At 45.9% G+C, this 13,918-nt stretch overlaps 1 protein-coding gene across 1 annotated transcript in view; it reads left to right on the top strand.

The window, feature by feature from the left end:
• Window positions 1-13,918, top strand: part of LOC147452521 (uncharacterized) — a 67,109-nt gene that overhangs the window by 14,995 nt on the left and 38,196 nt on the right. Inside the window, exons 2-9 of the mRNA XM_086518177.1 lie at window positions 2,169-2,345; window positions 2,441-2,499; window positions 2,589-2,726; window positions 3,013-3,087; window positions 3,166-3,249; window positions 3,339-3,400; window positions 3,481-3,550; window positions 3,642-3,717. Of these exons, the coding sequence (XP_086374303.1) occupies window positions 2,169-2,345; window positions 2,441-2,499; window positions 2,589-2,726; window positions 3,013-3,087; window positions 3,166-3,249; window positions 3,339-3,400; window positions 3,481-3,550; window positions 3,642-3,717 (741 nt within the window). The remainder of the gene's footprint in view (window positions 1-2,168; window positions 2,346-2,440; window positions 2,500-2,588; window positions 2,727-3,012; window positions 3,088-3,165; window positions 3,250-3,338; window positions 3,401-3,480; window positions 3,551-3,641; window positions 3,718-13,918) is intronic.

The raw sequence follows: 13,918 nt of genomic DNA, 5'->3' as shown, positions 1-13,918 counted from the left end.
TGGGCGTCCTATATTTTACGTGTTTCTTCCATTTATACACATGGGGTAATTGATGTGGGTCAAGCAAGATTGCTAGGCCCCTATATAGGGAGAGGGTGAAGCCCCCATTCTGGCATTGTGCAGAGCTTTGTACTTAAGTAGAGTTTGCCCTTGCAAGGCTTGTCCACTCTCTTATGTATGGGGCAGCCATATGGGGACCTGGCTTGGCAGACTCGATCTGGCCTTTGATAGAGCGCCCACAGGTACTGATGATCTCCAAGATGATCCGTAGCAAGCCGTTCGTTCCACATGATATAGTCAGAGCAGAGGTAGCAGTCTCACTTATGCTAGTAGAGGCACTGTATCAGACGGTTTGCTTGTTACATAGATTACAGAGTATGGATAGGGACTGCATTGCCTATTGAGCACTACAGGCATCACAGTCTATGGCACTGGTGGGAGATGCCTCTTCTTGGTATGCACAGACCAGCGAGTGGTTCACTAGACATGGGCTTGATATAGATCGACTACCACTCCTCCAGTATGACATCCATGCACCTACTTATACTCTCACTCATCAAGAGAGGAATAGGATCATCAGGCAGGAGATTTCGCATATTTACATTGAGAGGACATGGATCAGCCCCAGGCGGCCACTACCGACAAAAATGCTCCACTACCATGAGCATTTTCTCCAGATATCAGATCAGGGCTTCATAGACACCCCTCAGTATATGCAGCAGTACATGCCACATCACCTACGGGTAGCCATCGGCCAGCTCCGGGTCTCACCACACCAGCTTGAGATTGAGCAGGGCAGAGCCAGAGGCATACCACGAGAGAACCGGACTTGCTCAGTGTGTCAGACAGAGGTGGAGACGGAGGAGCACTTCATGCTACGATGCCCAGCTTACTCAGAGCTTAGACAGAGATTTGGGATTGAGGGCACTCTCCAGACATGCATGAGGAGGAGAGACCAGACTCATGTGGGCCATTTCATCACAGGAGCACTCCACATACGTGAGGAGTCTACACGACCACGACCACATGACATTGGAGGTGTTCAGCGGTGCTGAGGGTGTAGGTAGCGTGTGGAAAGCTCTTGATAGCAGCTGAGTGCAGTAAGACGGTGAGCTTCATGGTCAATGCCAATAGGGGTGCCAAAGGATCCATGTGGAGCTGTAAAGGACTTTGTGCACAAACCTGCTTTGGCTTCCATGAATGGCCAAATTGGCCCTTGTTCCTCTTCCTTCTGCTTTTTATTGAAATATCAAGTACATTTGTACGTGCATAGTATCATTATTTATGTTTTTGTATTGTAGGCCAGGCTTTTGATGGCTTATTCTTCCCCATGTTTTGAAGTGGCAAAGTGCTTGCAATCGTGACTGTGTGAGCGACAATGCAAGCAAAATCAAATTCACAAGCGTATCATGGTGGCATGAATGCAACGGGGCATAAGCGAGTCACTGTCACAAGTGAGGGGCAAGGGTGAGCTAAAAAGTTTTCATTTGGAACTTTGCATTTGGAGCAAGACATGTAAGGGCTATCTTTTACTGCAGTCGAAGAGGGTCAAGGGACTCCCACTCCTACCAATTTTCTTCGGAGGTTGTGGTTTTGTTCAGGGAAGAGAGCACCATTTCATGTACTGGACTTGCTTGGTGTTTAAGGGTGTTATGGTTGATCTACATTCCGTACATACTAGGAATAACACTTTTTGGGTGGAAACATATTTCTAAATTCTGTCATTTGAAGAGATTAATCATCCCTTCTAGCTACAATCTATGCATGTAAAGATCTGTGGATATACACAATTTGCTTGATTCGACTGAATTATTTCTATTTCCTTTAAAATTCCTAGTGTGGTAAATTCTTGATCTTATAAGTTTCCCATTTAACCATTTTGATATTCTTTTGCAATCAAGACTTGCTAATAAGTGATGCTCCCAGTTGGAGTGTTTGAGGTGATTTGATGCTTTCATTGCATTAACACAGTTCTTTCCTTATGATCTTGTACATCCGCATTATCTATCTTGTCCAATCTCTTCTCGTGTATAGGTAGCTTCAATGTCTCAGCAAGCATAGTCGATATCCTTCTCTTGCATTTCCCTTGCATGCTCATCCCTCTGTCCTTATTTACTTTTGTCAGTGTTTGTACTTACTTGACTTGACTTTTTTGTATTTGGTGACAGCTTTGATCAAATGGATGGGAGCAAACAAACAAGCATCTAGTACGTCAATGCCTTCATTCAGCAGTGGAACAGAGTCGTTTTTTGGGGGCTCAGAGAGGAAGTTTCGAAGAGAGTCAGCAGCACGTCTCAATGATTTTGCCAAGGAACTTAGAACCTTCAGCAATGTAGACATGAGTGGTAAATATTGGCAATTAGAGTGGCATTCTACCTACTTTTGTGGAGCTTTTATATCTTGGTGTGATGGTGTTTTCTTGTGGCAATTTGTTGTATAGGAAGGAATTTTGGAGATGAGGGCTTTATTTTCTTGGCGGAAAGTTTGGCATTTAACAAGGTAAATGGGTATGTAGCCTTTACAGTTGTCTTTACAAGCTGCTTTGACTTCTGCAAGCTTGTTTGATACGGTGACATGCTTTGGACTAGAATGCAGAGGCAGTAGATTTTTCTGCTAATGGTATTACAGAGATTGGTCTGAAAGCTGTAGCAGACGTCTTGCCAATGAACACTTACATGAAGAATCTCAATCTTTCTGGAAATAGTTTTGGGGATGAAGGTGCCAAGGTAAAGTTTTCTTTCCTCTTGCTTTTAATCGTGTCGTGGAAATTCTAGTGGTTGTGACTTCGGTGGATTCCTAGCTCTGTATCATGGGTGCTAACATAGTGCGCAGTGTGCACTATCACTAAAGATATTGCGCACTATGCTAGCACCCATAATACAGAGCAGGGAAATACAAAAGCACTATGGAATTTTTTCTCTGTATTGCTCTTCATGCTCTAATCTAACCTCACTTAGTGCATGGTCACAAAATTATACTGATTTTAAGGTTGTTGATTTGCTTTTGTGTCAGGGACTTGCTGTTACGCTGGAAAAGAACCGTGGAATTCAAAAACTCCAGCTTAATAGTACAAATATTGGAGATGAGGTGTGCAGCTCTCTGAGATGTTGAAAGAATTGACCTTGGCAGAAAGGTTTATTTCTGTTATTTTTAATACCTTTATAGGGGGCCAAGGCACTTGCTGAAATGCTTAAAAAGAATACAGCCATCACGACTATAGAACTCAACAATAACTCAATTGAATATCCTGTGAGTCAGTGTCTTTTGTGATGCACAGCATCTTCCTTTTGAAAGAAATCATGCCACATAAGTACTTGTCATGTTTGTTACTGGAACAGGGTTTTGCGGCTCTGGCAGATGCATTGACAGTGAACAGCACTCTCAGAGCGTTGCATCTAAAGTAAACATTTATCTTGTTGACTTGTTTTCTTCTGGATTCTGTGTTCCTTTTCTAAGTGACAGCGGACATGTGCAAATCAGTGGGAATTATGGAGGTCCACTAGGAGCATCTGCCTTGGCCAAAGGTTTAGAAGTGAACAAGTCTTTGAGGGTAAGCAAAAGGCCTTTTACTCAGTCACAGACATCAATGCCTTCCTTGCAGATTTATAGTCAAGAACCAATGAAAATGGCTTGTCTTGCAGGAAATTCACCTACATGGAAATGGCATTGGCAATGAGGGAGCACGCACCCTTATGTCAGGATTGATATCTCATAAAGGTAAGTTTTTGGGCTATTTTCTTATGGTTGTCTGACAATACATACATATGGGGTTGTCAGGCATGCAAAATACAGAAGTATCGAAAACCCAGGTTAAAGCGCGGCTAACCAAAATTGTGGAATATGGTATCAGCGCACTTAACTATGTACTACCATAGAGAGTGCCACCGCGAACATTCAGCTACGCGCTCGCTCTCTATCTTTGCTGCTCGCCCACCCGCCCTCTCCTCTTTTGTTCAATCAGTGCCCTCAGCCTACCTTAATTTGCTGCGCAATGTTATTAGCTTCGTTAGGCTGTTGCTATGTGGCTTCTTTTGAGCTACAGATTAAATCTTTGGTTAAACTCTCTTTAAGTAGGCTCCAAGCTTAAGCTCAGGGCGACATTAAGCAAGTGCTCAACTTGCTGAGCACAGGGCAGGTTTCCACAGTTTCGAGCTTTCATTCCCGCACAAATTCTTTAGATACACGCACACACCCCCTTCTCTAACACACACACACACACACACACACACACACACACACACTCTCTCTCTCTCTCTCTCTCTCTCTCTCTCACACACACACACACACACACACACACACACTTTTTTTGGGGTGTAAATCTGCTTTTATTAATTTACAAGTGGGAAACCTCAAAGGGAGGAAAACCCACGAAAAGAAAGGGATACAAAACGCGGAGCACTATGAGGCTCTGAAGGCTAGAAACAGTCAAAGTAAATCCTGTAGGTATCAAGAGTGATGTCTCCAGCATCATAGGCAAAATGCAGCGCTTGACCAAGAGATAATTTGAAATAGGGAAAGGGGTCAACAAAAGTGCTTTGGAACATCAAGGAGTTCCTATGGTGCCAGATGGCCCATAGTCCAAAATCTGACCCAGGTGAAGAACACTGTCACCAGCGTGTGACTACTATCTATCCTTTTTGTTGATTTCTTTCTTATTATTTATTTACTTTCACTTTTTGTAAACACCCCTCGGGAAATCTAACTGCCCTGCATTGCATAGCTAGTGTGGAACTGTCCAGAGGGAGTCCAGGCCTGAGGGCAAGAGAGCACTAAGGTTGGACAAAGACTATGGTTAGCCAAAGTGGGGTCATTGACTAGCCAAAATGGAATCCTTTGCTACAGAGACTACATTTCAGTTTTGGGTGTGGCTGCAGTGTACAAAGGGGGTCAGATGACCTAGAAAGATACAATGGCAGCATCTTCTAAATTTTAGGGAACTGCTATTTTGGGACTTGAAAATGTGTTTGCGTCATTATCTCCGGAATGACAAGGGGAACATTTTCTTACTCTGCCGTGAAGTCAACTGGGCAACCGGTTGGGAGATTTTTAGGCGGCAACCCCGAAACGGGAAAATGCTTGTAAATGTGCCAAGTGGCACAATTTTGTGCACTTTCCTCATGCAAGAGAAGGGGGCGCTGATTTTAGAGAGGAGGAGGGCTCATTTGCAGATTTTGTCACAGGTTAAGAGCTATGGAGTGCATGCTTTCCCTCCTATGTATAGTGCGGTGCCAGGAGTGATGCCCTGCACGCTACGCACTGCTCTCTCTCTCCCCTATGGCAGTATGTTATGCCCCTCTAGTGGGCTTTTCATTTGACCAATGTACAGTTGTGTGGGTTCATGTGCGATTGCCGAGGCAAGAGCCTCTTGCACGGGTACTGGATTAGCTAGCGGCTAATCCCCCGCAGGTACAGGTGAATTTGGAGAGGTTTCACGCCAGAAATCTCGTTCGATTCAAAGGGCAAGTAGCCCTACAGGTGCGGGAGCTCGAGGACTTGCTACGGATGCGACCGGCACGCGAAACGGAGCCCGAAACAGTAAATTACAGCCTGCTGTGTATTTTTGCAGGTTTAGGGTTTTGGCCCTAAACGGTCCATAATATCCCCAGGAGGTTCGGGGACGCGAGGGGACTGTTGTACAGGTGATCTGACGCATTTTCGGGGCTGAAAACAGAGAATTCAGTGTGCTGCAGATTCTCGCCAGGTTTTGCAAAGTGCCCGTATGCGTCGGGAAAGTCATTCAATGTGTGGGAATACTGACCGTGAAGGGTTCTAGTATAGTTATGCTATCGAAATCGGGCCAGAACAGTTGAAATTCAGCCAAGGTTGTGCAGGGCAACTTATAAGGAACCACAACGTTTATTCCCTCTCTTAAACAATAAAGAAATACCGAAAGGGGCGCCTAAGTTAGGGGCCAATCTGGTGTCGGTCTACTCATATAGGTGCAATCTAGCAGCCTGTATCCCTCTCCCCTTTGTTGTGTCTTGAAAGTACAGGTAGAATAGATGACTAATAATGGGTGAAAGCTAAATCAAGGTTTGAAGTAAAGTCTACCGCCCTTTTTGGATTGAACAGGCCGGTTGCATAGTTCCATCACCGGGATTAGATCACTTTTTCCCATAGAAGTGAGCCTTGGTCAGTTTGGGCTTGAAGACACAGGGGATCATAGACCAGACACAGGGAATTGCAATTATGGCTGACAGACCAGATGATGTGACTGAAGAGGTTTCCTCTTCACAGGGTCAACACACATGAAGTGGGTGAGTCTTCAAGACCACCACAGACGGATGATGATATATTCATGACCCAGTTGGCTACTGCTGTAGCTATGTTCACACAAGTAATGCAGAACCCGAGGTTTTTAGCCTTTCTGCAACTTCCTCTTCCGTCTCAGCAAGTTGGGTCACTGGATCATATTCAAAAGGTTGTTAAGGCTCGAGCACAGGTGATTCATACTGCACAGTCAATGGAAACACCTGTACACTTGATGGAGAACATGCAGTCTCCACAACCTGTGCCTAAGGTGCAAGAACAGGTGGCTAAGATGCCAGTCTTTCAAGCTGTACCAGTTCAGCCAGCCACTTTTCAACAGCCTATAGCTGGTTCTAATGGGCAGGGAAGCAACCTACAGGCTATGCAACAAGTCTTTCCACCACCTTCAGTACACCCTGGCTATTTTGGAGGTGGATCGGTATTCCAGAGCATGGCTGGTCATGCACCTGGAAATCAGTTTTACACGCCAGGAACAGTGTTCGGGGGTGCTCAAACGATGATGCCTAACCCCATGTATGGTGTTACGGGCATGCTACCAGGGTTTCAAAGCACTCAGGGCCAATTTGGGATGCTACATGTAAATTTGGGTATGGCTGGAATTACAAATCAGCAGCCAAATATGGCATTTCCAGGTCAACTTAACTGCGGTCAGGGAACAACAGTGTTCCCATGTTTCAGTCACTTCCATATGACAATTTAACGCCGCTGGAGAGGCCAACTTCGTACAAAGAAGGTGGCAAAGGTGTGACTTTCACGACCTTTACAGGGTTTGATGATAGGAAGAAGGCTCTCTCATTCCTCCAGCAGTTTGACAAGGCCTATGCAGGGGGAAACTTTACAGAGGCTTTAAAGGTCCGCAAGGCAGCCACTTTCTTGACAGGGAATGCGGGACAATGGTGGACAACTTTATTGCTTCAAGGGCAAGCTCCGTCCACATGGATTTACTTCAAGCAGATTTTTGCAGCAGCGTGGTTATCTGATGACTTTGAAGCAGATGTCATGACAGAATGGCACCAGCTTAATGCTGCCACTTGCAAGAATCTGGATGACTACAATCGGAAGTTTTGGAAAGCTCTACTTCCAGTAACTTCCTATAGGTTTGTGCCATTGACAGAACAGATTGAAAAATACCGTTGTGGCCTACCCAAAGGATTGAGAAAGTACTGCACGAAGACCAAAGTCACTACTTTGACGCAGCTCATCGAGGTAGCAAACACTGGCAATGGTTTGCTCAAGGGAGAAGATTGTGAATTTAATACTGGTGTCAAGGAAGGATCAGCCAAGAAAAATTCAGCGAAGAAGTATGTTCCCAAGGAGGCTCCGAAAGGGACTCAGGAGCCAGCCAACGCAGGGAAAGACAAAGCTACGGCTGAATCAAAAAAGGGACCAACGAAGAAATGGAAAAGACGTTTTCCTTGCAAGTCGGAAGAGCAAAAGAAGGTCCTGAGGGCAGAGAACAAATGCTTTATCTGTGAGCAGCCTGGCCACATTGCTTACAACTGTCCTACAAAGAAAAGGCCAGCTGATTCTGAAGACAAGGAGGACAGGAAAGGAAAGAAGCCCATGGCTGGTCTAGTGCCCGATATGGTGGGCGACAAGCCAAATTCAGATGCAAGTGAGCTTTGCAGAGCATGGGCAAAGGTCAGGGATCAAACAATGCTTATCTTCTTTGATCCAGGTGCCAAAGCCAACTTCATTTCCCCAGAGTTGGCTTCAAAGTTGGGAATCAGACCTGAAGAGATGGGGTATACAGCAGAGGCAGGTTTGGCATGTCCTGGCCATACAGAGGCTGTGACACCCATCATTGGAAAGTTGCGCCTACATATCCAGTCCTATGTAGATGCTGAAGAATTTTACATCATGCCACTGGACGGATGTGATGTGTTGTTAGGTATTCCTTGGTTATTTCGTGTACAGGGAATCATGGATGCCTACAACAAAAAGATCACTGTACAGAGCAGGGGAAAGACTCACATTCTGGATGTAAAGCTTAAAGGGGAGTCTATTTCCACTGTATCAGCTTCTGCTATTACTTCTGTAATGAAAAAGCATCTTTTTGCGTACTTGGTTTTTGCACGTGAAGTGTCAGATTGTGATGAATCAAATTTATCTGTGCTAGATAAAGAAAGGTCAATGTTTTTACAATAGTATAGTGACTGTTTTTCCGATTCATTACCGTCTCTATTACCGCCAGAGAGACCCGAGGACCATGCGATAGATTTGGTGCTAGGCAGTAGCCCACCAAATAAGCCTCCGTACAGGGTTAGTGCGGCTCAGCAGAAAGAGATAATGGGCCAAGTACAGGAGCTGTTAGAAAAGGGGCTGATTCAGCCCAATTCATCTCCATTCTGTTCTCCAATGTTGTTGGTGCAGAAAAAGGATGGCTCATGGCGTATGTGCATCGACTACCGTGCACTGAACAAGAATACCATCAAGAATAGGTTCCCTGTACCTAGAATTGATGATATTCTGGACAAATTAGAAGGAGCAGCTATGTTTGGAAGGATAGATCTAAAGAGTGGGTACCATCAGATCCGCATTAGATCAGAGGATGTGCACAAGACTGCTTTTAGAACAACGTTTGGCCTTTATGAATTTTTAGTGATGCCCTTTGGTCTCACAAATGCTTCTGCTACATTCAATAGGATGATGGACAGAATTTTCCGTCCACACTAGCAGTTTGTTGGTACATTCTTTGATGACATGATAGTCTACTCAAAGAATGAAGAGGAGCATAGGCATCACTTGGCCATTGTGTTCAAAGAGCTACGCAGTCATAGGTTGCTCATCAATGCAAAGAAAAGTGAATTTTTTCTAGAAGAGATCCACTTTCTGGGACACATTGTCTCAAAGGATGGTGTCAGAATGGATCCTGCAAAAGTTGAAGCGATCAAGTCATGGCCAGATTTGAAGACGGTGCACGATGTCCGAAGTTTCTTGGGACTATGCTCCTATTATAGAAGGTTTATCCGAAATTTCGCTGAGATTGCTTCACCTTTTCATGCTCTTCAAAAGAAGGCAGTCACCTTTAGATGGACATAGAAAGAGATTTCAGCTTTTAATCTCTTAAAGGAAAAGATGACTTCAAATCCAGTCATTGTGTTGCCAGATCTTAGGAAGTCATTTGTGGTCCAGTGTGACGCTTGTGGTAGTAGCATTGGTGCAGTGCTAATGCAAGATGGCAGGGTAGTAGCCTATGAGAGCAGAATTTTGCAAGGGCCAGAGATGACCATGCAGGTCTATGAGAAAGAGCTACTGGCTGTGATTCATGCACTCTTAAGTTGGAAACACTACCTGCTAGGTGTAGATTTCGTTGTCCAAACGGACCATCAGACCTTGCGATACTTCTTGACACAGACAAAGTTATCTGAGAAGCATATGCGATGGGCAAATATCTTGTCCATGTTCCATTTTCAGATTGTGCATGTGGAAGGCAAGAAGAACGTTGTGGCTGATGCCTTGTCACTGAATTGAGAGAGAGAGAGACGACATGCGACACGGAGTGGCGGAATTCCACCCCAGAGAGTATTGGCCCCAAACCTTGGCGCCCCTTTCGGTGTTTCTTTATATTGCATCAACACAATACAAGCCGGTACTCCAGACTCTACACCTTCGCCAAGAAGCATGCCAGAGAATGAGCCCTAACCTCATATTTAAAGGCCCTTGGCCTAAAAAGCAATTACAGTGAAAAGCCTTCAAAACTCAAAAGCTCCTGGTCCAGAAAAGCAATGCCAAAAGCTGTCAGCTTTTCGTAAATCGCGCTGTTGTCCGTATAGCCCGCCACGTGTCAGCCTGCCACGTCAGCAAATCAGGGTTAGGGTTAGGGTTATGGTCAAGGATAGGGTTTCAAGCATAATTAGGGTTTTTGATTTTAGGGATAGGGTTTCATCAGAATTAGGGTTTTTGATTTTAGGGCTAGGGTTTCAACAGAATTAGGGTTTTGGACAGAATTAGGGTTTCTGATTTTAGGGTTAGGGTTTCAGCAGAATCAGGGTTTCGGGCACGTCAGCAGTTGGTTACATCTCCCCTTCTTGAAACAGAGTAATCGTCCTCGATTACAGCATATCTGCAAAACAACTCAAGTTAGCTCAAAAATTTCGGAGGGTCATTCCGAGGGACGATCATGTTTGCTCTTTCTTATTAAGGAGTTAGCTTCTCCTTTCTGCTCTTTTGATCAAGGAGTTAGCTTCTCCTTTCGGCTGTTTTGATCAAGGAGTTAGCTTCTCCTTTTTGCTCTTTTGATCAAAGAGTTAGCTTCTCCTTTCTGCTCTTTTGTAGGACCGGTATGCTTTCAGAAAAGCACACGCCTGATGCTCTGGTACCACTGTCACAAGACGGGCACCACGCGCCAATAGAAAAGAACAGACTGAACAGACTTTCAGCACTTCAATAACAATTAAACTGAGAGAGAGAGAGACGACAGGCAACACGGAGTGGCGGAATTCCACCCCAGATAGTATTGGCCCCAAACCTTGGTGCCCCTTTCGGTATTTCTTTATATTGCATCAACACAGTACAAGCCGATACTTCAGACTCTGCACCTTGGCCAGGAAGCATGCCAGAGAATGAGCCCTAACCTCATATTTAAAGGCCCTTGGCCTAAAAAGCAATTACAGTGAAAAGCCTTCAAAACTCAAAAGCTCCTGGTCCAAAAAAGCAATGCCAAAAGCTGTCAGCTTTTCGTAAATCGTGCTGGTGTCCGTATAGCCCGCCACGTGTCAGCAAATCAGGGTTAGGGTTAGGGTTAGGGTTTCGGCCAGAATTAGGGTTTTTGACTGTAGGGTTAGGGTTTCAGCAGAATTAGGGTTTTTGATTTTAGGGTTAGTGTTTCAGCAGAATTAGGTTTTTGGGCAAAATTAGGGTTTTTGATTTTAGGGTTATGGTTTCAGCAGAATTAGTGTTTCGGGCACGTGAGCAGTTTGTTACAGCATCCATGTCGGCCAGCAAGACTTCATAGAACCCTTGCACGCCAAAGTAAACCCCTGGGACTGGTTACCGTTTGAATAGGAAATCAACCCATTGGCCTACATCTTGAGCCGTAGGCATTCTACCCGGGGAAAAAAGAATTACCGCGTTAAGTGCATATTGAGCAACAGGATCCATTAGCTCATGTATAGGGATGTGCACTTCCATGACGGGAGTGGATCCTTCCCAGGCTTTCCAACGCTTATATATACACTGATCAATCGAATCCATGTGAAGCTCACACACACACACACACTCTTTTTTGGGAGGTTTTTGATATTTGACTGCTATAGACACAGACAGATACACACAGGCTAGTTGTACAGAAACACTCACACTTCTCTCTCACACAAGACGACGGAAGGACCGCGTGCAGACGAAATCAAACTTCAACCACTCTCGCGCTGTGAAGGGCCTGCACAGGGTAGATATTGTGCAAAACAGAGTCGCGCAACAGACGAGTGGCAGAAGGATTCACCACACATCCACACACCCAAATCCCCCACGAGCATACACGCACACACACGACATAGACACACGCACGCAGGCTGGTTGTACGCCACACACACACACACACACACACACACACACACACACCCCAAACTAAGGACAGAACACGCTGAAAGCTGGTGCGTAGGGGGGCTGCTTGTTGCTGCGCAGAGGGCAACACACCCATAGAGCAGGTTGAGCAGGCGCAAAAGGAGTAGGGCGCACAACTTGTACAGAGGGTGCAGCCTGTGCAGATCGCGTGGAAGAGAATTGCGCAGGGTGCAGGGCACAGAGAGCTTGCAGTTCGTTCACCACCAACGCTCCTCCACACACACACACACACACACACACACCACACACGCACATACTCTCTCTCTCTCTCTCTCTCTCACACACACACACACACACACACACACACACACACACACACACACACACACACACACACCCTCCCTCCCCCCCCCCGCCCCCCCCCAAAAAAAAAAAAAAAAACTAAGGACAATAGCTGAACAGAACACGCTGAAAGCTGGCTGGGTAGGGGGGCTGCTGGCTCTGCTACGCAGAGGGCAACACACCCACAGAGCGGGTCGAGCAGGCGCAAAAGGACTAGGGCGCACAACCTGTACAGAGGGTGCAGCCTGTGCAGATCGCGTGGAAGAGAATTGCGTAGGGTGCAGGGCACAGAGAGCTTGCAGTTCGTTCACCACCAACGCTCCTCCGCGCGCGCGCACACACACACACCAGACATACGCACATACTCTCTCTTTCTCTCTCTCTCTCAACACACACACACACACACATTTTTCTTTGGTTTAATTTTTGGGATTAATATACAAGTGGCAAACCTCAAGGCAAGGAAAACCCACGGAAAAGATTATATACAAAAGAAAGAACATAGAAGTGTTCGGTCGTGAAAGAGGGCTAAAAGCATTTGTAGGAAACCCGATGTATCTCTGTGGTGATATCCCCAACTTCCAGGGCAAAACGTAAAGATTGCCAAAGGCAAAGCTTGAAGAACAGAAAAGGATCTGCATCAAAGCGGTGGAACATACAGCCATTACATTGGTGCCACAGGTCCAATAAGCCCAATGTCTGACCCACATAAGAAGATGGCAAATCATTGCAAGGAAGGCGGGAGCATGCCAAAAGCCCAAAACCGTTTGTGGAAGACCATAGCCGGGAAATGGAGGTGCATACAAGCTGATATGCAACAAAGAAAACCCTAGTAATGCAGTAATCCCGAAGCAAGTGACAAACAGCCTCTTCCGAAGTCGAGCAGCGGACACAACGAGAAGAGTGGATATGACATGCACTGAGAAAAGTGCCCACCGGGAGAACTCCAAGCAAGCAGCACCAGAGAAACAATTGCTCCTTCAAAGGCAAGTGGCTTTTCCAGAGGGAAGAGAGAGGCTTCCTCCACCAGATATCAGACTTGTGCATGGACCAGAGGGCATTACAATGGTCAGCAAGCCAAGTCCGCGGTAGAAAAATCATAAACTTGATTGGCAGAAATGGCCTCAAAAGGCGTGTCCGGGAAATTCCAATTAGACATGCGGCTACCGTCTGGCAAAAGGCGAAACAGGTAAACAGTCAACCAGCATGTGCTGAAGCTCTCTCCAAAGCTGACGGTAATGCATACCCAATCCAAAACAGCGAGCGGCAAGGGGAAACTGGAAGGTGTAGCCGGCCTCATCAACCACATCCTCAACTATGCGGAGGCCACAACAAGAGAGAGAGTATGCGTGACGAGGCGAATGGCCAACCAAAGTAAGAGAGAATGCCCGACTCCAATGAAGACTCTCCAAACGAAGCGAATTCCCTTCTTGCTGCTATCAGTTGTGCCATGATAAATGAATTGTAACATCTTTCCAAGCAGAAATCAAACTGGAAGTAAAAGGACATTCAGGAATGTGCCCTTCCATCTTGCCAAACATGACCTCCCAGAGAGAAGATTGCCCTCCCCCCCGCCCTCAACACACACACACACACACACACACACACACACACACACACACACACACGCTTGTAGCAACAACATTGGTTTCAGATGGAGGACTAAGCCAGCCTCTCTACCTTAGAGGGGACTGTGATGCAGCCTCCTCACCTGCTCCCATCGAGCCAACCATTAGGCTTTCTTTGTCGAAGATGGCCAGTGGATTGAGCCTAGCAACTGAGGTTGACTTGCTTAGAAGTG

This window comes from Adiantum capillus-veneris, chromosome 8, assembly GCF_014529385.1.
Source record: "Adiantum capillus-veneris isolate H3 chromosome 8, ASM1452938v2, whole genome shotgun sequence".
Classification (NCBI taxonomy): domain Eukaryota; kingdom Viridiplantae; phylum Streptophyta; class Polypodiopsida; order Polypodiales; family Pteridaceae; genus Adiantum; species Adiantum capillus-veneris.
This window is presented reverse-complemented; position numbering and strand designations above follow the sequence as displayed.